The sequence below is a fragment of the Rhincodon typus genome, chromosome 13 (genome assembly GCF_021869965.1).
Source record: "Rhincodon typus isolate 14 chromosome 13, sRhiTyp1.1, whole genome shotgun sequence".
Lineage (NCBI taxonomy): Eukaryota > Metazoa > Chordata > Chondrichthyes > Orectolobiformes > Rhincodontidae > Rhincodon > Rhincodon typus.
Window position 1 is genome coordinate 308,968 of NC_063344.1, and position 27,225 is coordinate 336,192.

The 27,225-nt window shown below is 38.3% G+C and overlaps 1 protein-coding gene across 1 annotated transcript in view; it reads right to left on the minus strand.

Annotated features, from left to right (window-relative positions):
* Window positions 1–602: 602 nt before the first annotated feature.
* Window positions 603–27,225, minus strand: part of mecom (MDS1 and EVI1 complex locus) — a 123,406-nt gene continuing 96,783 nt past the window's right edge. Inside the window, exons 10-13 of the mRNA XM_048604474.1 lie at window positions 22,673–22,817; window positions 6,448–6,690; window positions 5,512–5,707; window positions 603–2,054 (exon numbers count right to left, since the gene is read on the minus strand). Of these exons, the coding sequence (XP_048460431.1) occupies window positions 1,920–2,054; window positions 5,512–5,707; window positions 6,448–6,690; window positions 22,673–22,817 (719 nt within the window). The 3' untranslated portion in view covers window positions 603–1,919. The remainder of the gene's footprint in view (window positions 2,055–5,511; window positions 5,708–6,447; window positions 6,691–22,672; window positions 22,818–27,225) is intronic.

Genomic DNA, 27,225 nt, shown 5'->3' on the forward strand with positions numbered 1-27,225 from the left:
ACTGCTCCATCCCATCGACAATCTTTGAAATTGTGCCCTGCACGTCAAGATCTAGATCACTAATCGATCATGAAAAGCAAGAATCTCAACATTAATCCCTGGAGAACTCCGCAAGAAATCCTCCCCCAGTCCGAAAACTATCCATTTAATATTACTCTCTGTTTCTTATCCCATAACCGATTTTGTTCCTTTTAATTCCATAAACTGTGAATGTTCTGCAATAGACTCTGCAACAGATCTGTAATGCAGCCCCTTTGGAAACAACAAATTTCCTAGGTGAGGAAATACCTAAATACTTTTTACACACCTTCCTTGGGTATGGATCTGTCCAGTAAAAGCTGGGACGACTGAGCACCCCATCCTGCTCCCCTACTTCCTCCAACCTGTCTCTGCAAATTGCTATCCAACATGTACAGTCACCTGGATGGGGAGGTGTGAGGAGATTAGACTGTGATATACACACTTCAGGCATTGATATACTCTTACTCATTGCCACAGTTGAGATGCCTTGGAAACTCTTTCAACACATGAAAAGCTCAGTGTGACGAATGCACAGGCACCAGCAGGCATCAGGTTTGCTTTTATTTTTATTAGCTGTTCCTCTCATTATATTTTATTTAAATGCATAACAGATACATTGTACAAAGCATTTAGAGAAAGTACCTCAACTTGCTGGCTATTCAAAATCAGATATAAACAAAAAAAAAGACGAATCTGCTCCGCCATAACTGGCGAAATAAAAGAAATACAATCTGTTTTTTTTTGTTTTTTTAAAACATAAATTTGGCACATTTATACCTTAATTGCTGCCACTGAATAGGATTACTGGAACAAAACACCACACAAGCAGACAAACAGCTTAAAATATCAGGTACAGGTCTAATTAGAAGAATCATGCTGTAATGAAGGAATCATAACTGCTTATACAATCGAATCAGCTCATTGTATTAAACAAAACAAACTAAGTAAAGTCTATTCATTAGGCAGATTCATTTAAACGCATAAGATTGATTTTTTTTTGCTTTTTTAACAACACTATTTGGCACTCATGTATATCCGCACTCATGTATATCCATTGTCTCCCCTCCCTTCCCAATCCCTCCCTAACCCAAATTCGGAATCATAGATCTCAACCTGTGTTATAAAGCACCTGTGAGCACTTGTGTACGCTTGCGTGTGGACTGAACAGTGCGAGATTGTTAAACAGACAAATAAATAGCACAGTGCTACACACACTTAATAAAAAGTTATAAAAAATGATTGTCTAAAATTAAAGTTAATTTGAAAAAATTGTGGGGAGAAAAACATTTCTTTGTGAAAGCAGATTGCCGGTCTTCAGTGAGGAGCCCTGGTATCTTTATCCTATGAAGTGAGCTTTGAATTGTTTTAATTTTACGAAAAAAAGCAAAAAGATTTGATTTGTATTTAAAAGAACACAAAATAATGCAGATAGCAATTTGTACAGGAGAGCCAATGTCACCCAATCTCCCCTCTCACCCATCAAATGAATTTTATACAAATGATTTAGTCTTCAATAAATTGAGTGCTAGAATACATTGAAAATGGTTAAACCCTCTCCCAGTGAGTACAATGGAAGACGCTCTCTTGTGCCGTTGAGGCGTGAGCTCCCAGTTTCTAGTCGAACTACTTTGTGTCGCAATGATCCTCACAACAACGCAGCTGCCTTCGCTGTGCAAAACAAAATACTAGGAGAATAAATACAATTTCATTTTTTTTTAAAACTGTCAGTTTAAGGTCACAAAATTCCGATTGGGGTGACCCAGCAGATTTCTAAGGCATTCTGCTCAGGAGTCTCTCTCTATAAATAGACACAAAGGGAAGGGTAAAAATGAAAGAAACAGAAAAATGTCATGCTATGTATGACGTTGGACTTGGTCCCATCTGGTTATTGCAAAGTGTCATACATGGCTCATAGACTGGAGGGTGCTTGGCTCTGTCGCTGCTCTTGGCATGCTGTGCCACATGTTGGGGGCATTGTGAGATCCGGAATGGATAGATTCCTTATCGGACAAAGAAAGCATCATGGCATACGCCTATGAAAAGAAGGAAAGAAAAGAGATGAGAGTCAGGAAAGGAATATTTATTTGAATGAGTATCATACAACATTTCAAATAAACGTTACTTACTTATTAGTTTTCTGCTTACACTGCATTTGTTCAAATTTTATATCTGTCCTGATTGTGCAATTGGAAATATTTACTTGCATAACCTTTAATAAAGTGTCCCAAGTTGCTTCACAAGAATACTAATTTAGCAGTTACAACTATATGCAACAACAGAAAAAATGTGTGTGTCATGGCATCAGGACTAAAATTCGGAAGGTTATTCAGTATTGTTTTCAAAATCAATGAACTACAGCTTTCTTAAAGCTTTTAGAGGGCGTTTATAATACAGGTTTCTTAAGATGCTGACAGAAAATGGGAAATGCATTTTCAGTTGGAATATTAGCTTCCCCAAAAATTTAATCCCATGGTCATGCAAACTTGGCAAGTCTTCTCCAAACAAAAATAGAAATTTCTGAAAAAGCTCAGCAGGCCTAGCAGCATCTGTGGAGGGAAATCAGAGTTAATATTTCAGGTCGAATTACCCTTCTTCAGATCTTAATCTATTTGATCAATGGTCTGATCGTATCTTGGCCTGGGTTAGGTTAGGGTTAGGATAAGATTTACGGTTAGGGTTAGACTTGTGGGTTAGGGCTAGGGTTAGGGTTAGGATTAGGGTTAGGGTTAGGGGTAACCAGATTAAGACAGCATCAAAAGTGGCTAGATTATCTCACAGCCGTTGGTCAAGGCTCTTCCCTCTTGAGGAACACACCTGGGATTTTCTGCTACCTGTGCTTCACATTCTTAATAGGGCAGGAAAATAAATTTCACATTTTGTGTTGAGCAGACACAGTCCATCCAGCTGATTCTTGCTTACTTTATTAATTAAACTCATTCCAAATAGGTGTTGGACTGATTTATGTCAAAATCCAGGAACAACAGAACCATAGAAAAGTTACAGCACAAAAAGAGATCATACAGCCCATCACATCTGCACCAACTGAATAATCCCATTTACCAGTATCTGGTCCATAGCCTTGCAGGTTACATCAGGTGCAGAACCTGGTTCTTTTTAAATTAATTTAAAGTACCTTTAAAAGCACTTGGATGAGCACTTAAAATGCAAAAACATTCAAAATCATGGACCAAGTGCTGAAATGCAGGACCAGTGTAGGTCCAGAGTGGTTTTTATGTGTGCAGACTAGGTGGGCTGAAGGCCTTTTTCTCTACTATATTATTCTATGATTCCATGAATTGAAGGTTTCCATCTTCACCACCAAATTGGTCAGTGAATTCCAAACACCCAACACCCTCTGGTTTTCCTAATGTTCCTTCTACGCCTCTACCAATCACATTAAATTTGTCCCTCTGACGATATTGATCTCTCCGCTAAGGGAAACAGATCTCCCTTGTTCACTCCATTCAAGTCCTTCTTTGTACATTTGGATTAAGTCACCTGTCAGTCTTCCCTGATCTAAGGAAAACCTCCTTAGTTCTGTCTTTAGTTTCCTCAAACCTGCACTTTTGAAGCCCTGGCAATGTTATTGTTAATCATCCAATACTCCAGCGACAACACAGAACGTAGAACTGTACAGCACAGGAACAGGCCCTTTGCTCCACCATGTCATGCCAAACATGATGCCAAATCAAACTAATCCCTTCTGCCTGCCTTTGGTCCACATCCCTCCATGCCTTGCATATTCACGTGCTTACCTAAACATCTTTTGAACATCTCTATCATATCTGCCTCCACCACCACCCCGGCAGTTCATTCCAGACTCCTACCACTCTCTGTGTAAATATCTCCTTTGAACTTTTCCCCTCTCACCTTAAATGCATGCCTCCTACTATCTCCCTACTCTAATGTAGTAACCAGAACAGTCATATAACCCCGGTACTGGTCTAACCAGTGTCTTACACGGTTCCAGCAACACATCCATGCTTTTGTATTTGATACCTCATCCTATAAAGGAAAACATCTCATATGTTGCATTTACCACCTCCTCTAACTGTACTGCCACCTCTAGGGACCTGTGGACATGCGTTCCAAGGTTTCTCACTTCTACCCCTCTCACTACCCTTCCATTCATTGTGTATTCCTTGCTTTAGTTGGCCTCTCCAAATTCATAACCTCACAACTCTCTGAATTGAATCCAATTGCCACTTTTCTGCCCATTCAACTAAATCATTGATATCTACCTGCAGTTGACAGCCATTTCTTTCGCTATTAATTACCTGGCCAATCTTTCTCCACAAATTTCTGAATCATGTTTCCTACATTTAAGCCTAATTCGTTAATATAAAGCACAAGCAGTAATGGACCCAAAACTGAACTCAGTGAAACACCTATGAAAACCACTTGCCATTCACAAAAATATCTACCAACCATTACCCTAAGTTTCCTGTTCCTGACCAATTTTGGATCCAACTCACCACACTCCCCTGTATCCCACTGGCTTTAATTTTTCTGATCAGTCTTCCATGTGGGACCTTGTCAATTGCCTTTCTAAAATCTATTTAGACAACATCGACTGTACTACTCTCATCGATTCTCCTTGTCACTTCATCAAGTTAGTAAAACACGACCCCTTAAAGCCATGCTGACTATTGATGACTATTCTGTGCTTCTCCAAGTGATGGCTAATTTTCTCAATATTGTTTCCAGAAAATTGCCCACCACTGAGGTCTGCCTCACCAGCCTATAGCTGTATGATCTATTTCTTGGACCCTTTTTGAATAGTTTATAACGTTTACAGACCTCTAATCCACCGGTATCTCACCTGTATCTGATAAGAATTTGAAAATGATCCTCAGGGCTTCCACTATTTCCTCCCTGGCCACCTTTAACAGCTTAAGATAAAATTCCCTGGTTCTGTGAGGCAGCAGTGCTACCACTGAGCATTGTGCTGCCCACAGATATTTGGATGGTTGAAATCCTTGATTATTATTGCTCTACCATTTTTTCACTCAGAAATCTACTTACATATGTGCTCCTCTAATTCTTACCAACTATTTTGATGTACCTATAGTACACAACTAGCAGTGTGACTGTTACCTTTAGATCTGAGCCTCATTTGATTGTTTCATAGTAGGAACTGCAGATGCTGGAGAATCTGAGATAACAAGGTGTAGAGCCTCATTTGATGTTTCACTCAGTATATCATTACACCTCAGCACTGTGATTGAATCTTCAATCAATAATGCTATGCCCCTACCATTTTTGTCCCCTTCCTCACCCTGCCTGAAAACGTGATAACCAGGCATATTGAGCTGCCATCCTTGTCCCTCTTTAAGCTAGGTTTCCACTATATTGATTATACTTTAGGAACTCTATGCACCTCAGGCCTGGACTCATCTGAGGACTGCCACCTAACACATTTCAGTAAGCCTGCCATAGTGTTATCCATAACTTGTGCCACTGAAGATTAATTCATTTCTTGAGTCTTACCTGTGACTTGGATTTCCTGTATAAGGGCTGCTTTAGGTCTTCAGCCAGGTGGGTAGTGCTGTATGTAGTCAGATCAGCCTCACTGAACTGATTGCCCTCAGCGTTTCTTGTGTTGAGGCTGTCTGTGAAATGTCGGATGTGTTCTAGGGCGGAGAGACTACCCTTAGTTTGAAGTCTCAAATCCTCTTGCTTATAACTTGAAAAAGAAATAAATTTGGTTGCTCAGTGCTTAAACAAACAAAAGTAAGTCCTAACAATTCAATCATAGTATTTCACATTTTCCACGATAACAGATAATGTTATCTGTTAATAGATAGTGTTTAGAAGAAAAATATTTCTTCCCTTTGTATAATGTGGAAAATGCACACTCCATCAGGACAATGAGAAATGAGCTAAATTCTTGTCCACAATATTCAACTGCAGATCTGTTGCTGAAACAATAGAGTTCATATTAATCTAATACACTGGGTGAGGCCAACCTTCTTCCCACCTCATCAACTGCACTTTGGATCAAGTCAATTTCATGCCAGGGGGCTTAGGTTAAAATTACTCTGCAATATCTGAAAATTATTTTCCCTATGCAACCTGAAATTTTAAGAATGATCTGAAATAAGTTTCTCTGTCTCCATTACCTCATGTTTCACTATCATAGCAATCTAAGGGACCAATGAAAAAAAACTGGTGTTCTCCCCGGGCAGGAGGGAAATCAAAAGGCTGTAAAATATTTAACTACGAGTTACCCTTATAATACAATTTATGCTTCTGCTGGATGCAAGTTATGTAGAGATCTGTTTGTCTTTTCACGACTCCCCTGCTCCCCAGAGATATCTGATTAACTGCCAGGAAATAACTACAAAGCCAATCTTCAGTCAAGGATGTGAAAAGATTAATTGGATTGCTATTGGTCACCAAGTGTCTCTCACAGAATGTACCAACCTGCTGGGAGATTCCTTGCTATTCTGCTCTGGTTTCCTCAGCTCATCATATTCAATTCCATCTTTTCCTCCATCCAGTTTAAAGGTAATTGGATCACTGACAGTCTTTTTCACCCTGTTACATCCTCCTTCTTCTTCCTCTTCTTCCAGTTCCACATCTTCCTCTTCTTCATCATCATCCAGTTCATGAGTTTTCTGGCTGGTCATGGGGCCTTTCTCCTCCTCACTGTGTCTTCCATTGATTCTGAGGGATGAAAAAAACAAGCTATGAGTTATCTCTGGCCATAGGATTTAAAACAGGAGTCTCAGCATTACTGCCACAAGTAGACGATTGCATCCAGTCAAATAATTATCCAGAGAGGTTCAAAATGATAATTTATCCTGGAATTTTTTGTGAGGTGAGGCCTCCTTTAAAAAGGTTTTGCTTTTAATCCTACGTATCAGTGTTGCAGCCTTTCTGATCAACATATACAACTGATTTAATTAGGGACTATTTGCATACAAAAATTAGTTGGCCATGTGTGCAGAGACCTGTAATTTGCTGAATTTGGGAAAGAATACAGGTAACTGCAGGAAGAAACAAGGTGTAGAGCTGGATGAACACAGCAGTTCCTACTATCTCTGCAGGAAGAAACAGTTTATGGAAGTATGTAAATATGTGGCAAACACCATTTTTTGAGAAAAAAAGAAACAGATGTATCTGGATGTATCTGGATAGATACAGACACCTTTAATTGCAGAATTATAGATTTTAAAAAAGTAGGCAAGTGGGATACCAGGCTTTATCTGTCATGCTCTAAACACAAACAGACAGAATACTGTGCGCAGTTTTGGATCTATATCTATAAGCAGATATCAAAGCCATAAAGAGTCACTGGGATGACATCAAAGTCAGGATAACTATAATGACAGAGATGCATAAAACCAAAGCTACTTTATTCGTGCAAAAATGGTTCATGTGATTGTACTGGAGTTTTGCAAAAGTTTTGGTAAAGTAATAAGTGAAAGATTAATAAAGATATCAGTAAAGAGAAGATATCAGATGGGATAAAGATATCAGTAAAGAGAATTCAGGATCTTTACACAAAGTATAAAGGAGGAGATTGCTCAACGTTCTTCAGTTTTTGGTTTTGTGAAAAGGATGACATCGCCTCAAGTGGCAATTGAAAACATCAGTCAAGGTATGTGATGCTATGGTGAGGGTTATATGATCATGTTTGAAACTCACTGATGGTAAGAACAACTGGCATTGTGGATTGATTAAACCTTACAGAAAACAATGTTGGAGTTTCTAGAATGGATGATGATCAATGCTTGAACCATGAATTGAATTTCACCCCATAACGTCATAATGTTCCTTTTCATGCAGTGAAAATTGAGATTCTTTACTTCCTTTTCAGCTAGAAATCAAAGAATCTCTTCTGTGATGTTGGATGGTAATGGGTGGAGTACATAGCAGTTTCACATTTCTAACCCACTGTGGGCATGTGATTTCTGCTGAAAGTCATTATTATGTGCAAACCAGAATTGACTGGGGTTAAAGGGGAAAATGAAACAATAATTTTATTGCAAAAATTGAAAACATTTTCAATAATACTTTGGAGGCTTCTAAAGGATTACAGTAAACTTGGTAAATACTACGTGCTGAGCTAACAGTCACAATAAGATGGCAGTTTCCAGCAGGTGCTTGACTTTCTTTTTGATTAAGCATCTGTTCCTGAAACACTAACCTGTTTTTTCTGTTTCCTGATGTTGACAATCCTGCTGTGTATTTTCAAAATTCCTGCTGTTTCTAACAGCCCCATAACCTTCATATAATTTAAAGCAAATGATGAACTCAATGGCCTTGGAATAAATAGTGTGAATATTAGCTTGCTGTGCTATTGTACAATGCGAGTTGCAAGAGAAATGAATGCTGCTTCAATTGAAGTCAATGATCCATCGATGTTTTGATAATGAACAAGTACAAATTTTCAAATGAGAGTCATACTGGACTCAACGTGTTAACTCTGTTTTTCTCTGTCCACAGGCTTGCTGAGTTTATCCAGCACTTTGTTTATATTACAAGTTTACTACTTATTTATTTTCAGTTCTGAAGGGTCACTGGACCCGAAATGTTAACTCTACTTTCTCTCCACAGATGCTGCCAGACCTGCTGAGCATTTCCAGCAATTTCTGATTTTGTCTCTGATTTCCACAGTTCTTTGCTTTTTTGTTTACTACTTTTTTTTTCTTTATTAATTCATAGGATGAGGGTTTCGCTGGCTAGGCAGCATTTATTGCCCATCCATAATTGTCCAGAGGGCAGTTAAGAGTCAACCACATTGCAGTGGGTCTGGAGTCACATGTAGGCCAGACCAGGAAAGGATGGCAGTTTCCTTCCCTAAAGGACATTAGTGAACCAGATGGGTTTTTCCAAAAATTGACAATGGATTCATGGTTGTCATTAGACTCTTAATTCCAGATATTTATTGACTTCAAATTCCACCATCTGCCGTGGTGGGATTTGAATCCGGGTCCCCAGAACATTGGCTGGGTCTCTGGGTTAACAGTCCAGCAATAATACCACTAGGCCATTGCCTCCCCCTTTTTACTTTGCATACTTAATTTATTTAATATAATTTTCACAACAAACTACATTGACAAAAATATACACTGAAAGGCAAATAATTGTGCCTGACCAACTGTGAATATATCTATCTTACTTCAGTTGGCTAGGTGGCTAGAATGCAGTCTGCAAATAAAACCAAATTTATGGTCCAATTCCGGTTCAAGTTGAGGTGGACTTAGATCCTGCATTCTTGCCCTACCCCAAAGGGATGGAAAGCAATGGCAATCAAGGGTTTGCCTTTGAGCAGAGCTCCAATGACAGGACATGTATATTCATATCCATGTGTTTCTCCAACAGATGAACAGCAGTTTGAAACTTCAGTTTCTATGCCAGTTAATCTGGCTACCATTACAATTATAGCACATTAGACACTTTAGGAAACATATTCCATGTGTTTCTGTTGTTTAATATTTTCTATCATTTGGTTTCTGCCGATTTTGTTTTACCAAACAAACCAGTTCCCGACACATTTACTTACCATCTAAGTTATCTAGCCTGGTCTTTATCAGGCAATAATGACACTTTTTCAGATATAATAAATAATATAAATAGAATAAAAAGAATAAACAGTTATCCTTCTGTTGCTGTATAATCTCTTTTTTAAAAGAATAGATAAAAATAGTCTACTATATGATTGCAATCATGTGTTTGGATTTTACTCAAGAAATCATTAGACTGAGTCTCACTTTAGAGAGTACAAAGGACCTAATATTCTTTGAGAATTCATGTTCCAGCTCAGTGTTCTTAAGATTCATTAAATCACACTAATTGTTACCAGGTGCTGGACATAACAACAGAGAGACAAATATTCACACTTTCACTTGTACACACATACACACAAAACTAATGCAGACATTCACACTGTGATGCACGGATATTAATTCAAGTATATGTGCATCTCCAAAAGCATGTGTAAAATACTTTACGTACTAAAGGTGTGCATTAGCATTCACGTACTCATATTAAGAAATATACAAATATATTTGCCAACGTTTATGTAAGCTCAGACTTTTGCTGTTGAGGCACCTTTGTAAAAAGGCCCCCAAATGTCAAGAGTTTTGCTCTGGAGGAGGTAGATGTCAAATGGGGTTGGTCTCACTGAATCCAGAAACAGAGAACAGGTGATCCCAGGCATAGCCAAACACCAAGGCTGACTGGTTAGAAGGGTGAAACTTCATTCCAATAGTAAGAAAGGCTATTAGAGCCTCTTGCCCTCATTCCTCACATGCTCTTATTACTCCCATACATCTCCATGCTACCTTCATGCCAAATCATGTCCTCCATCCAACTCATGTCCCTTTATTGTTCCCCTGCTAACTCATGACTACCCATTCATCCAGCACATTTGGACTCAATGAGCCATGTAGCCATATATCAAACTGGTCAGGCAAAAAAATTCATGAAATTTTATTTGAAAGGAACTGATATTTCGACAGCCCTAACTAAAATCAACTTGTTATAACTACCTAAAAGATGTCACTACAACAAAACCATCAGCTTTCTTCAGTTGTCAAAACAGAATCCTCTAATGAGGGAACCCTTTTTGGAGATAACAAGGTGTAGAGCTGGATGAACACAGCAGGCCAAGCAGCATCAGAGGAGCAGGAAGGCTGACGTTTCAGGCCTAGACCCTTCTTCAGAAATCTGCTCCTGCTCCCCTGATGCTGCTTGACCTGCTGTGTTCATCCAGCTCTACACCTTGTTATCTCAGATTCTCCAGCATCTGCAGTTCCTACTATCTCTGAAACCCTTTTCGGAGTCTGGGCTCTCAGTCAAGCATGATGATAAGTGAGAATTCTTTCAGGGACTGAATGACATCTGAGCAGTTCTACACAGGGAGAGTCTTAGCAGACAAAGGGGAATCAAGGTCAAACACCAGTAATGGGAGGAGCAGAGACGATGGACCCAGAGATACTGGAGGTGAGACCTCCAAAAGAGAAATGCCATGCAGAGGATCAGCTCTCTCGAATATTGTTGCCTCTAATTTACTTTTGAGTGTATGGATGATTAAAGTGTTGCTCCCTTCCAATTTACTTTTTGCTTGACAATGCCACAAGTTAATTAAACAGAGTAGACATGTGTGTCCGTTGCTGTGGTTAATACAGCCCTAAGAATTCATGTCCAGTGGACTCATTTTGAAATTTCACAATTATAATTCTTTTCCTTTAACAGATTTGGCATGACATCCTCAACTCTTTGATTGACTGAGAAACATAGAAGCAGATGTTAATGTTAGGACTATGGTAAAGAAAAAACTCATTCTAGCAGAAATCAGACTTTTGACCTACTCCAAGTCTTGTCATCTCATCTGGAACTACATCATGACAATTCCTTGATTGAACCTTTCTGTCCCCCAGCAACTAGAACACTTTGATTAAACTATCTCTTCACTGTATAAATTCTGGGCAATATATTCACATATAAAACAACATGCATATAATTGTCCAGATCTCTCCATGAAATATATGTATTTACGCATACATAACAGAAATCCTACAGCTTGATAGCCTCTTTCCCTACCAGGATTGGTTGGAATTATGAATAGTGTTGAACATCACAAAAGCTGATTATTAACCTAGAAACATTTTTATAATCAATACAGCACAATCCCACTTGGTCACAATCCTAGCAGTTTAGTGCGTCTTTCTGACAACAGCTCCATCAATCAATGTGCTCAGACAAAGACACAAATATGAATGCACTCCAAGACCAGTCATTATGCACATATGCAAAAATGTAGAATTGGTGCATTAGGTGTCCTAGGCCTATGTGCTTTCTGCTGCATCAGTGAATGGGAAACAGTGATGAATGGAAATTGCAGAATGGTAGCAATTAAGGAAAAACAATGATTCATTTCAATTTTTTTCTACAGTGTGTTGCAAAAATACATGGATTTCAATTTTGATGTTGACCCACCATAAAAACAATGGCAGATTGCAAGATAAATTATTTGAGTAATGCTCTCCTGAGACCAAAGTAGTACATGAAAGCTTGTTATTACAGCTTCAATACATCCAAGTAATGTACAATAGTCTTTTAACAGCCTTCTTAACTCCACTGCAAACTTGGAGAGTGTTGTTGTCTACTTCATGCCCGCACATTGCACTGTGTGCCTTGAAGTACTTACAAGGTTGATTGTAGTAGTGAACACATTTTTCCAAAACTTTTCTGAGCACAAACTACTCCCCTTCATGCTGCCTTTGTCGCACTCACACTAGCAGTTAGTTCACAATTCCCACTTGGATAATGTTATCATTCTTTCTATCCTTGTTGAATTGTGTACATCAAATGTATATTAATGGCTTGAAAGAATGGGCTGAGGATCAAACTTACATTTTACTTGAAAAAACTCTAATGCTCTTTTAAAGAAAGTGAAAAGCATACAAATAATAAAATCCAAACAAAACAATATCAGTAGCAACATTTGAAGTGTCTTTATTTTTATAAAGAGTGAATGTTAGGAGCAATGGGGAAATTCACTGACCATTTATACTTGAATTTAAATATACTTTCTCAAGTTGGCCAACCCAAATAGCCCAGGGGATATGGCTAGCAGAATGTGGTACAGCGTACAGAAATCACAGTGACATCAGCAGTTATCAGATGCCTCAATTCTCCAGGAAAAGCATTATTTGGTAAATCGTCTGAAACCACAAGGAGAAATGATTCACTGATTACCGTGCAAGGCGTGTTTTTTTGTCAGTCTCGAAACACCAATCCAATCGTGCATCTCCACAACATCAGTCTTTCTCTCCCAACCACAGAAACAATTACCATAATTGGTTTACAGATTAGGCTCAGTACAAAAGACAGGAAATGATCTTTTTGGAATAAAAAAATAGATGATTTATCCATTTGTGAAGACAAAGTTAAAGGAAAGCAACAGAATGAAGAAGATTAATCATGGGAGCTAATCCATGTGAATACTGAAACCAGGCATTCAGCCTAATGACCACTTCTCTATGATGTAAACCATGTGCAACACGCAGACACTGTGATGTGACTCGGCATGTTCATTGATTTTATATATGGGTTAGAATTGTTTCCAAAAGCATATTAATACTGATGACATTGTTCAAAACATGATTATTAAAGTAAGATGAAATCACTGTTTAGATATTCTCAAAGAACTAAAAGCACATTTCTAATCTTATCAACCAATCATGTACGTTTCATTGAGATGAATTAGAAGACTAATAATTAAAGCTGAATTTCACTTACAGGGCTATTGATTTTTGTATTAGGAGTTCTGAAGTATCAGCAGCCAGTGGTAGCACCAAGTGCAATAGAATTTCTTCATTTTCAAGTGTTTTAAATGCTCTACTGTTAATTTGAAGAGTCTGAAACTAAAACTACACTCAAAATGGTTGATGTTCAGCAATATTAAGAGTTGAAATTTTGATGCTGTTAGACAGACCATGATTTATTAAAAAGAAACTATTTCTTGACCCATGCAGAGAGCTGTCCCAAAGAGGTGGCAGGAACAGGAGCCTGATTCAGTAGATATCTGAAGCTGAGAGTATCTAGTGTTAGATACAAAAATTAATTCATTGTAAAATGCAGGGATTAACTTCTGCTAACATTTCTGAATATGCCAACTCTGGTAGATACTATTCTCTTATTCGAATATGAGGGTTTTTTTTAAATAAGGGTACAGAAGCCACTTTAAGTAATTCAGATATTTGGAAGACATGCCATTATATTTATAACTAGATATCAGTTTTTAGTTCTCCACGTCTAATTATTTTCCTCATGCAAATTCTCCCTGATCCTGTATTTGACATTATCAGAGGATTAATGAGAATTATTTACGTTGACCCTATCTTGTTATTTGTAGGACTGAAGTTTTAAAGAGTTGCAAAAAATGGATTTATTTCACATTTTTTGGAAATATGTAGAGTGTCTTCTTTTAAAAGATCTTTGAAAGTTCATTGTGGACAATGGAGAAATTTTTAAAACAAGTCTTTTTGTAAGTCATAAGATGGATGATAGCACTGTGCTTTAAACAGCCCCAAGAAGCAGCCTTGAATAACAATTAACATGGAGAGGTTCTTGTTTCATGTGGCTCAGGTAGAGAAAAACCTGCTAAAACAAGCTGAGTTGGAAAAAAACTGTCTAAGAACAAAGTGCCCAGCTGATCTCTCCCATTTCTGAAAAGGAAACCCTCTTGTTGAGTTTGGGATGAAACTGATTTGTTCTTTTAAAAGTGCACTAAAAGAACATCTCAAGTTTATTTTTCATGAGCAAGCTGTGACTGTGTAGAGAGTTAATCACACATGAACATCAGGGCAACAGATTCCAGAACATTATGCACTTTATCCTATTTCCTTCCAGAATAATCCATTGGCCAAAGTACATTTTTTTCTCAGAAAACCAATCCGTACAGAGAAAGCATGTGTGTGTGCATGTGTGTGTGTGCCACGTTTACCAATTATTGCATCTTCATTGAATAAGTTAGTTTTGATAATAAACCCATGACTGTTTGTTAAGATAGATATATTTTGTTGTTTGAAACATGATGCAGATAAAGAATTTAATTAGTAATCCTGGTAACTGGAAAATATTTGATGTTGTAATCCACACATCAGTTCGACTAGACCAATGATGCGTTCTTCCAGCCTTGGTCATAACAACAGATGCAATGTATCTCTAATCTTAGGCAAGGGTGGTCCAGTAATATTCCTTCTGTTTAATTGTTCTCCACAAGATATTTTTACAGTTATACAAATGTCCATCAAACAAGCAGAAATTACAAGCAAGAAAATGTGTACCACCATATTAAAAGAATGTGCATCTCTAATCTGCAGTAAGTCCTGTGACAAAGCATGAACTATGGATCTATAATTGTAGGAATATCCCATTTCAAAAAACATTTGTTTTTGGTTTAGAAGTGAAAAAGTGCAATATATCTTCTTTCTTCATCTATTGTACTGCTCAAATCCTCCTGTTCCGAATGTATATCCTTCTTCTATTTTGCACTATTTCTCCTTAGGGTAAAAGCTGTAGGTTCTTAATGTTCTCCTGCTTGTACTAGTTTTTCCAAAGCTAGAGCATATGTATCTCTTTGGCATCTTTGGTTTTCTTCTTTATTCAATTATTCTCCATTGTCTTTCCTAGCTATCCATTATCTGTTGTATAATCAGACTGCAAACGGCATCAGTGGAAGTCAGTGAGGTGGTATCTTTAACAATTAACAAAGATAGGAAGTCAGAGAAAGAAAAAAATCCTTATTATTTATTTTTGCATTAAGTCTGCTGAGAAAATTATTCCATATTTAGTCTCTCCTTATCAATGTGTGACAATAATAAGATTTGGACAGACATGAAGGGGATATGATTGAGTATAGTTCAAACTGCCAGCTTGCAGGTCTGTCATAAACGATGTGGAACTGGCTCTACACCAAAAGAATAAGGCTAGATGATTAAGAAAACAAAATCGCTAATTACACTTTCAAATGCAGTAATTTGCAGAGGATAAAATATCCATCAAAAGCAGCTAAAAGTGCAGGAGTTAGAAAGGAAACATTGTGTGACCTCCTGACCTCGTCTTTCTTTACCAACTTCCTGCATCGTTACATGTTGAGGCCAGATGTTGGCAAGAAAAATATCCCGATCACCAAGAGAAGTTTTAATGTGCACGTAATGTTAATTTAATCAAATTTCATCTTGCATATTTCAACTTTGATATTTTCTATCATTCCTGTTACCATTTATAAAGAGGGGGAAACTGAAGTGAACTGGGAAGATTTTTATCTCTGTAATCTTTGTGATTTTTAAAAATGCTATGCAAAATTAATAAGAACAAAAAAAACATTGCAAAAAAATGTGAGCACCTAATCATAGATTTAAACGTGACTCTGGAGCTTAATGAAAATGAGTGAAAAATGTCTTCAAAAATTCCTTTTCAGAAAATTATTAGAAAACAATTTGAGAGAAAGCAAAAACAATTATCAGAGATAGTAAGAACTGCCGATGCTGGAGTCAGAGATAACACAGTGTGGAGCTGGAGGAGCACAGCAGACCAGGCAGCATCAGAGGAGCAGGAAAGCTGATGTTTTGGGTCGGGACACTTCTTCAGAAAAAAAAGGTTTTATCATTCAAAATGTGTGGCTCAATAACTCATCTCTTCACATCAATACCACATTTTCAAATTTACTGAGTGGATACAGGGACCTAGGATACAGAGTTACATCTAGGAGCTTGAAACAATTTAATTTGGAAAATTTACTCTGATCATTCCTCATTTCATTAAACCTTTAAATGAGAAGTACAAATTAGCAATTGCATTCATATTCTGCCATCTAGTTACATTTTCAGAAAGATGAAATATTGGAGATATGAACCTTGATTTCTCAGCTCTGGTAGAATTCACCACCGTCTCTGGTTAAAGCCCTAGAATTTGAGGACATAAAGTCAGCGACCACTTACAGTTGAGGGAAGACGGCATGTTTGAATGCTGTGTTTCAGTTAAAGATTAAACTGAGACATCTTCAGATGGGCATATAGATAGCTTTATGTGAAGAACCAATGGTAACTGGCTGTTGGGCTGATGAAAACTGATCCCTTAACCAACTTCACTAAAAATGTATAAAGTAGCAATCTACATTGTTGCTGCTTATGGAAGTTTGTTGTTTGTAAACTGACTGCTTCATTTGCCTACCAAACAACATGGCCAAACTTCAAAAGTAATATAAGGGTTTTAATGGACTTCAGAAGGCAGCTCACCCCATCCTCTCAAGGCAACAAGGAATGGGCAATAAATATTGACCAGCCAGTGATGCCACATCCCATGAATGAATAAAAAAAATCCTGAGCATGTGACAGATGCTATGCAAATAAAATTAACTCTTTTCTCTCCACACTTCTTTTAGCTTGTGAACACATAAGAAAAATAAGGGAGGAGAGGTGAGAGTAATGACCCCTGAGATCAAGTGGTAAGCAACATTTGCGTCCTACCAGAGCCAGACAATAGTCATCATTGAATGAGAAAAAGTCTAACCACACTCAATGACCTTCAAAGCACAGCCATCAGTCAATTCCCAACCATCAACATTGCATGGGTCACCATTGACCAGCAGCTTAACAAGACGTCAATGATCTTCTGGAATCTAGGCAAGCCAACAATTTTTATTTTCTCACATTATCGTGGCTGGTCAATTGTGAAAGCACTGGGATTGGTTATCCTGCTGAATTCGTGATCTTCTTTATCAGTGGATGGTAAGCTGACAGTACACAGGCTGGAAGATGCCTGTTGCATTACATTGAAAGGCACTGATTAACAGCCATTAACAATGTGGTACAAATAGTATTTGTTTTGTGGAGGCTTTCCAAAAGAGATGCCTCAATTTGTCAATATCTCCTCATAACACTCAACTTCCTCAGGCAGACCTCTGGTTGGGTTAGGTTGTGTAATTCAAGGAACATGCTGTATGGCACAGGAGTGGCAATAACAGAATGCCATACATGCCACCCAAAGCCAGCCTTTTCCTGCTCTTTTTGATCTTTATCTTTCAAGACCAGTGTGACTCGGATGTTGCATAGAGTTTCCAAAGTTCTCAAAAAATTAGAATGGCCAAAGTAACGCTTCTCTTTGAACAAAAGCTGGACATTTTGCATTATCATCTCTCCAGCAATCAAAGTGTAAAGTTGCTAAAACATACTTTGTGTCACTGTTTCAACATACGGTGCTTTCTAGTTTCCAATTTGCTGGTTTTATCAAAACCAAAAGAACTGCAGATACAGTATATCAGGAACAAAACGGAAGTTGCTGGAAAAGCTTAGCAGGTCTGGAAGCATCTGTGAGGAAAAATCAGAATTAACGTTTTGGGTCCGGTGACCCTTCCTCCGACCTGATTTCTCTTCACAAATGCTTCCAGCTGAGGTCTTCCAGCAACTGTTGGTTTAATTGCCCTGGTTAAATGACTTAATAGCTTCTACAGGTTCACAGTCTTTATTCAGAATTTTTTGAGATTGGGAATTTACTCAGGGATAATCCAAGACCATTACATTGCTTCACTGGGTGTATTGGAAACCATATTCACATGTGTGAGTGGCTTTCCCGTCAGTGTTCAGGTGAAATTATGGAGCAGTAATGAGAGCAGCACTGAGAAAATATCTAACAAAAACCTCAGGAAGTGCCTAATGTGTAAATGCTAGACTGAACTAACATTCCTGGCCTCTGTTAGAAATTTACTGCCAACAAAACATTTCATTTCTATGATCTTCCATTCCCCCACTAAGTTGCTCATGTATCAGATTTTAGAAAGTTTGAGTGTAGCAATAATGATACACAAAATGTTGATGAGAAAAGGATGTAAAAGACATTAAAACTTGTAAGCCTTGTAAGAAGCCACACACACCATACACACAGTTTTGGGGTTCTTTGTTTTTTGGGGTCAGGGTGCTGTTGGCTAAACCAGCGTTTATTGTCCATCCCTAAATGCCCTTGAAAAGGTGCTGCTGAACTACCTGCTTGAACTGCTGCAGTTCACCATTCCTTCACTGTCACTGGGTCAGAATCCTGGAATTCCCTCCCTAAGGGCATTGTGGGTCAACTCACAGCAGCAGGACTGCAGCAGTTCAAGAAGGCAGCTCACCACCACCTTCTCAAGGGGCAACTAGGGATGGGTAAGAAATGCTGGCTCAGCCAGCGACGCCCACATCCCACAAATGAATAAAAAAAAGTCATTTGATTTATGTACATCCACGGTGCTGCCCACATGTTCCAGGATTTTGACCCAGCTACAGGGAAGTAATGATGAGATAGAACCAAACCAGGGTGTTGTGTGATTTGAAGGGAAACTTGTAGATATTGGCATTCTGGTTCATCTGTTGCCCTTGTTCTTCAAGATGGTAGAGCCTGCAGGTTTGGAAGATCCAGTTGAAGGAGACTTGACAAGTTGTATCTTGTATAAATTAGACACTGCTGCCAATGTATATTGATGGTGGAGGGAGTGAATGTTTAAGGTTGGGGACAGGGTACCGCTGAAAGGGGATTCTTTCTCTTGAATGATATCCAGCTTCTTGGAGCGGCATTTATCCAGGCAAGTGGTGTGTATTCCATCACATTGCTGACATGTGCATTGTAGATGGTGGGCAAGTTTTTGGAAGTCAGATACTCACTGCCAAACTCTCAACCTCTGACTTGTTCTTGTAGTCACATAATTTATATGGCTGACCAGTCAATGGAATTTTTAGGATCAACGTTGATCAGCTGGATTAATCTAGGTGAACTGAACATCAACAACTAAATAAATCTTTCAAAGAGAATGTTTTACTGAAATGTCTTGCTCTTTTTCACAAGCATTTAGTAAACAGTAGATAGAAAGTAAAAGAAAGAAGTTAACAAATACAGAAGTTGCTGGAAAAGCTCAGCAGGTCTGGCAGCATCTTTGAAGAGAAATCAGAGTTAATGTTTTGGGTCTGGTGACCTTTCCTCAGAAAAGGAAGAAGTTGTATTTAATTAGCTGCTGTTCATCTCCTCAGGGCACCTCATGGCCAGCCCTTTCCTGCTCCTGTTGGTTCCAAGGAATTTCTTCAATGAACTTCAGTCCTGTTGCTCTTCAGAAATGTTTCTAGTTCTTCTTTAAACAAGTTAACAAAGGATTAAATACTTTTGATGGCAATGTATTCCACGAATCATTCGGTGCAAAAACACACTGACCTACGTATAGTTTGTTAAATTTGTATTTGTATTCTCTTGCCTTGTGCTTAAATTAAATGCCTTGTTTCCATCGATATTATCAACATCTTTCAGAATTTTACAGACCTAACTTGGGTTCTTAACCTTATTTTACTTTAAGAAGAAAAGGAATTCTTGGAAGAAGTGGGTTGTGAGGAGTCGGGTGGGGGGAGCCAAAGGAACGCAAAGGTTTGTGAATTTGCCATGACTTCTTACCAGTGGTGGAGAAGGAGGAAGGATAGGCCTCCCATTTAGGGCCAATTGAGCCTTTACGTAGACAGTTAAGTGCCTTTCTTCATGCCGACAATGGCATTTAACCAATGGTGTGTGGCCTTTTCTCTATGTTAGGAGATTACCTGGAAAACCTGGCAAGCCATTATGCATGACTGACTGAGGCGTGTCTTAAGTACAAATAATACCTTCCACCAACCTCACGAATATCCTCACTCAGAGTTCACTAGTTACATGATATTAGCACTAATTTCTTTTAAAAGATGTTTGTGAAAGTAAATGATCTCATTTCTATTAGAAGGACACCATTCTACATTGTTTATAAATAGTGTAAAGAAGAGGCTGCCCAATAAAATTCAGTCAAACTTCAGCTGTCATTACCTCCCAGATCTCATACATGTAGAATTATCTTCTATTTCTGCGAATAAAATGTTCATTCACACGTAATTTTATTACGTACTTCACAAAATTCAAATAAATCATAGCAACTGGATACATGTTACTGTCTAATTTAGTTGCCACCTCAAACAATTTCAAAGTATTTATGTTGCCTGATTTATTAATCCTGTGATTGGTGTATAGCTTCTACAATGTATAACTTATGGGAACATTTTTCAACAGAATGCTTCTGAGGATTATTCCCATTTCTAGCGCTGAACAAATTGATCTGTAATTCTGAAGTTTATGCCAAATGTCTTTACTTAAAAAAAATTTCATAGTGAGTTAGATTTTCTAAAGAGTGGCAACGTCTCGCAGATTGTAACTCCATTCTTTCTTTCTTGTTCCACAGGAGAGCTGCACATTTCTGACACAAGATTCCGAACAGGAAACCCTCAGAAATAAGGAGGTGTACTTCCATTGTGAAAGTTTCCTTCTAGTGCAGAACGTTCAGGGCTTGGCAAACTATATCTCCCTTTTCACAGCAGTCAGTTGTTGGATTCTGAAATTTAAAAAGGTCCAGAAACAGAGACAGCCACTTCGACAACTGTTACCAAAAGGAACCTGTACAAAAGGTAACTGTGTGATAAGGATGGCAGGAAGGTAAGGTACCAGTTGGGTAAGGAGTAGGGTACCAGGTAAGTAGAGGCAAGAGGCTAGATGGGTAGATGCCAAGTGTGGAGGGAGTAATATGCCAAGTGGGTGAAGTGATGAATTATTTTGGGTAGGTAGGGGTGGGTGGGAGATAACAGGTCTGTTGGGGAGGGGGCATCTTGTCTCTAGGCTGAGATGGGGACATGTCCAGGATTGAAGTCAAGTCTGGAGCTGGGGCTGGAATTTGAGGCTGGTTTAGGTGTGGCAACAAGATAGGAGCAACAATCTGGACCCGAAAGGATGACTCTGCTTTCTCTCCACAGATGCTGCCATACCTGTGGAGTTTCTCCAGCGAATTCTTTTTTTGTTTCAGATTTCTAGCGTCTGAAGGTCTCGGTTTTATTACCTCTAATGGCATCCCAGCTTATCAATTGTACTTGAATAACCTGAGATTTCACATGAACTTGCATTGACCTGTACTCCTTAGGTGTCAATGAGCTACTCTCAGTACAACGAAGCTACTAAACTACTGCGTGTCCCGTGAGCATCTGGAACACAGTCAATTTTCTTGTAGATGCATGTGATTTTGTGAGGTGCTTTGTTAATAGTATTCAGTCTTTGTATTTTTTGTATAAAATTGAAGGTCTGAATAATTCACAATCACTATGAGTGGATTTTGCCAAACTTCCTCGAGACTGCTTAAATTGATCCCTCAAAAATTGTAACCTTGTGCGCTGCCAGACTAATCCTCTAATACAGCATGGATGTATTCAGTTATCACTTGTAAATGTGATTACATGAAAGAAAAATTAAACAGCTAAATTTACCTACTTAATGATGCATGAATACACATTATAGCTGAGTGGTTAAGGATATATGATTCAATTACAAGCAATATATTAAAATAACAACTTTTTGTTGATTCAATGATGCCAGGATTATCCTTTTGATTTTAATGCTTGTAATGAGCTACAGGTGTAAATGATTAAAAATGGAATATCCCTTTTCAGTGCTGTTCTCAATGCTGTAACTCCATAGACAGACTGTTACATCTGTAAAATGAGACCAGGCCACAGATTTATTAAAATCACTTTTTGATTGTGATGAGGTAATTGTGTGCTGAGTGAATAAGTACTGAAGCAATCTGCACAAATAGACAAAATCTTTTAGCTTTGACAAGGCCAAGGCAACCTGCAGAGTATGAACAAAAGGTTTTCTTTTCTTCAAATCTTTGTGTTCTTTTTCTTTGCAGGAGTTTGTGTTTTATCTTTTCCTTCACCTCCATCTTTGTGAGCACCAAAAAAGTTTCCCTGATTCAGAATCACGATGGACTGATCTTCTTGGTCATTATCTATTCTAATCCTGACCCAGCCCCTGATGGAGTGTAGTTTGAACTTAAACCACTATCTCTGCTGTACTATATCTGCTCCATCCTCAGATCTGATAAACAGGATCTGATGGCCAGTTATAATCGCAGATATCATGTTTCTGGAGTACTTAATAATGATTAACACATTTACATGCTATTACATTTTAACACTGATGCCGTGATTGACAAAGATGGTGAAAATAATGCAACAAAAATCAATTAGCCTGCACTTTGAGTAAGGCAACAAAAATGTTTCCAATATGGAAACTACTAAATGCTTTGTCACCAAGTCCTGTTCCTTACCTCTCCTCCAAGTGCCCTGGGGAATGTTCAGTGTAGTTGCTGTTTCCAATGAAATTCCGGATTTCTGTAAAATAGGAATCTTCCTTGTCATCCAAAATGGCACTGCTGCTATCTATTTCGGAATGAGGTGAAGATGTCGCGGTACCTGTTGAAGATTGACAATGTTGAAATTTTTAAGTTTTTGACTGGGGTGCAGTCGCTTAAAAAGAGGGGAAAATTGTTAGAACATTTTTTTTAAAATCTGGAATTGTTTTAATCCAGTGGTTACCATGGGAAAAGCTGAAAAGGTAGAATTACAGAATTTCTCAGCAAAAGCAAAGGTTAACATGTTTCCCATCCCATTGAAATGATCAAACAGCTCGATCATGGAAAAATCTTAAATTGAAAAGCAACTCCCATCATCAGTGCCAATCTGCCCAACTTCACAATGCAAGGTCTTTGTGGTGGGGATACTGAGCAATTTCCTTCAGGCTTCACCTGTTCCTTGACCATAACTTATTGGGTGTTTGGTAGAAATGCAACTTTCATGTGTGAAGGAGGTAGCTAAACATCCACTGATGTGACACTGGTGGAACAGCAGATGGTCTGAGGATACTCACCCCCAACCACCTCCAATGCTAGTGTATGCAGTGCAAGAAGAAAATCACAGGGAACTGGTGATGTTGAAATGTGTGGGTCCTGAAATTATGCAGTGAGATATTAATTCAAAGTTTAAAAATATTCATCCAAAATTGACCTTGCAACTACTTCTGGAAGGAGGCATTGACACATTTATCGTAAGCAATTTAAGAGCTCGGCTAATATTTAGTGTGTGTATATGAAGTGTGGGAATACTAATAGATTTGGGGCATCAATTTCACTGACTGGCTATTAATTGCAAAGAAAAACAGGGACTCTGTTGTACTTGTGAAGAGGAATTTGACACTGCAAGCTAGTGTACACAGTGATTCAATCACCATTGCCATGAATTGCCACAAATTGCACATGAAGCTCATAAGCAAAGTTAAAATCAAAAGAATGAACAGAAACAAAAATGTTGTGCACTGGCTCAGAGTCTCGAAGCAGATGTTTGGAAGAGGGCTGTTCTTGTCTGCTCCAAGTATAGAACATGCCTTTGATATGGTAACAATAGCCCCTTTAGGATTTGTTCAGCATTAACCGCAATGCTGTGAGAGTCCAGTATACTTCTCTCTTTCTTTCGCAGTTGGGCTTTCATCATTGATATTGTTTCACTGACAAGCATTTCCCCTGTTTACCATTATTAAGAAATGTCTGGCCAGAGAAGATGAAAAAAAAAATTACGACCATAAAACATCAGCTGATAGTGTACTTGTCCAACACCTATTTTCACTGGACTAAAATGACATTTCATACTGGCTAGGATCCAGTTATACCATGTCAGTGTAATACACTGGCTACAGGACCTGTTGTGCCAAAATAAGCAGTTATGATCATCCTGTTTCTTGTCGAACATCTACTTTCAATTAGAAATAGAAGAATGATTATGCTGGCTGCTGCTTGAAAGAAATAATGTTTTGACTTAACATTTATAGAAATATAATGGATACGGATAGCACTGACTGAATAACAACTACAGTGTGCCATTGCTCAATAGTTTTCAGGTAAATAGCAGGAGACCTTGGCAGCCATGTTCAGCTATGCAGCTAGGTTTCAGCGTTGTAGACACACCATTACAGGAACTTAGAATTAATTAGGGGGAGGAGATGTAACCCATCCCAACAGGAAAGAAAAGGGCATTGAGGCCTTCAGAGTGTCCAGATTTACGACCCCACTTTGATCAGAGTACTACTAGCTACCATAGTAACCCCTTATGGCCTTTGAATTGCCAAGCAGGCAATAGCAGCAAAAGGAGACTCTTCCTCTAAAAAAATTTGAGGCTGACAGGGGGCATTTTCATCAACAGATGAAAGCATGTCTGACTCTGTCAGGGTGTTAAAGAACATCTAAATGAAAAGTGCAAATTTCAATGTGAGGAATCAGAAGAAATGCTCCAGGTTCTAAATGAAACGTTTGCCCCTACATTCCCTCACGACATCTGCCCATACTCTCCCTTCTCCACACCTACGTCAGAGAAGGCAGACTGCCAGACAGCAGCACTGGCAATTACATATACCAGGCTGTAATGACAATAGGAAGGATGGAGAAAATGGTAAAGAGACAGGCTCACTCTAAATGACTAACCTTCAAATCACTTCAACTATTAGACAGAATATAACAGGAGATAGACAGATAGTGGCGACTTCGCAGCTAGAGTTAAGAAATCAAAAAGCATTGAAGCTTGTTCTGGGAGTCTATAAACTGTGGAGCTGGAGAAGCACAGCAGGTTCGGAAAGCATCGAAGGAGCAGGAAAGTCAACGTTTCAAGATCCAGATGAAGGGTTCAGACCCAAAACATTGACTGTTCTGCTCCTCCAATGCTGTCTGATCTGCTGTGCTTTTCTAGCTCCACATTTTATCAACTCTGACTTCCAACATTTGCGGTCTTTACTGTCTCCTAAGCTTGTTCTGGGAGTTGTGTTTAGGACTTTGCTAGTACCAGGTTATGGTAGACTGTACAAATACAGAGATTACAAAAATATGTAGCAAAGCCAAAAGTGGTTACAAATGTGAGAATTTAACTTTCACATAGATTGGGATTAACAGACTTATCTATATCAGAAAGGCAGTAAATTTATTGAGTGCACCAGGGATTAGCTTTCTGCAGCAATATCTTCTCGGACCAACCAAGGGCAGACAATATTAGATGTGGCAAAGTGTAATGAACCAGATTTAGATCGCAACCTAATGTGTGTGAATTTAAATAATCAATGATTATAACATGGATGCATTAAAAATTGTGGATGAAAAAGAGAAATGTGAAACTGCAAAGAAGATTCTAGGAAAGGCTGAGTTTAATGGGATAACATAAGATGAAGACTGTCCACAGTAAACTGGGAAAATCCATTAATGTGTAAAAGGATAGAAGCTCAGTGGGAGGAATTCAAAATGTAATGTGAAACAGTTCTAATTTATTTTTCTGAAATGAAAGAGTCTTGCTTACCAAAAAGGATAGCATGGACAACTAAAACAAAGTAGGAAGAAACATAAAACTAAAGAAAAGTCTGTACCTTGATCATTCATTCAATACAGTCATAAACAAATGCACGCACTACAGGCAGATTTGAAAGATGAGGCTAAGTACTTCTTTCTGTCTTGCTGGCTCCCTTCCTACCTGCCACAGCATCAGTCTTGCAGTTGTATCCTTTTGGAGTCAGCCAACTTGTTCAGTAGCTGAGCCACTCTTGGCAATAGACATTGAAATACCCCACTCAGAGTACATTCTGTGTTCTTACCACCCTCAATGCTTCCTCCAAGTGATGTTCAATGAAGGAGAACACACTCACGGTGAAGAGAGAAATGTGGATCTCTTCAAAACTGACAATCGTATTCTCAATTAAAAAAGGAAGTGATGAGCGTGCCAAATAATTAGATTGTGTCAATATTCACTTTCAAGGAAGTAGTTAGTATGACAGACAATGCAAAAAAAAACTACTACTGAATCAGCGCCCACCAAAGTTAATATATCAAAGGTAAGAGTAATGAAGAAAATAGTGGCACTGAAGAGTGATAATTCCCTAAGACCAGATAATTTCCATTCCAGGAGTTTAACATTGAGAACTCTGCAACTGCCCTAATTGTAATCTTCCAAAATTCTCTCCATTTAGGAATTATTCCCTTAGATTGAAAAAAAAATGCTTGCCATTCACAATTTAAGCAAAGAAGTGAAGGGAAACCTCAATATTATAGACTAATTTGTTGAACATTTGTTGTTAGAAAATTGCTAGATTCTGTAATTAGGGTTATGATGATTGAACACGTTGTAGATTTTCAGTCATTTTGAGAGTCAACATGGAAACTGTAGTAAAAAGACATGCCTGACAAACCTGAATGAATGTTTTGAAGAGGTGGCTAAAGTACTATACTTCAACAAGAAATGTCAATGTATGTTATTTCTGTGAATTTCCAGAGGCACTTGATAAAGTCAGTCACAAAAGATCATGAGCTAAAGTTGAGGTTCATAAAGCAATAGTTATCTTGTTAGAAATCTAGCTGAATAGTGTGAGGTAGAGAGGAGGGAGTGGATTAGTGGTTTCATTGGCAGATTTTGACGAGTGGCATCCCACAAGAATTTGTGTTGGGGCTTTAATTATTCACCATATTTATTAATGATGTGATAGAAAGCCAGATAACCAATTTGCTGATAACACATAGATAACGTTATAAGCAGTATATATGGAAGGATAAAATTACAGAGATTGATAGGCTAACAGAATGAAAAAAAAAATTGCAGCAAATAGATTTCAAGGTAGGCAAATTTGAGGTCACTGACTTTGGATCTAAAAATGGTAGAATTAAGTTACTTTCTAAATCATGAAAAGTTAGAAACACAGAAAGACAGCCACAGATGGAATTCAATCCAGAATTACAGGAGGTGATGCAACTGGGTGGGACAAAGAAGGATGAAGGGCATGGGCCTGGTAAGCACCAAAAAT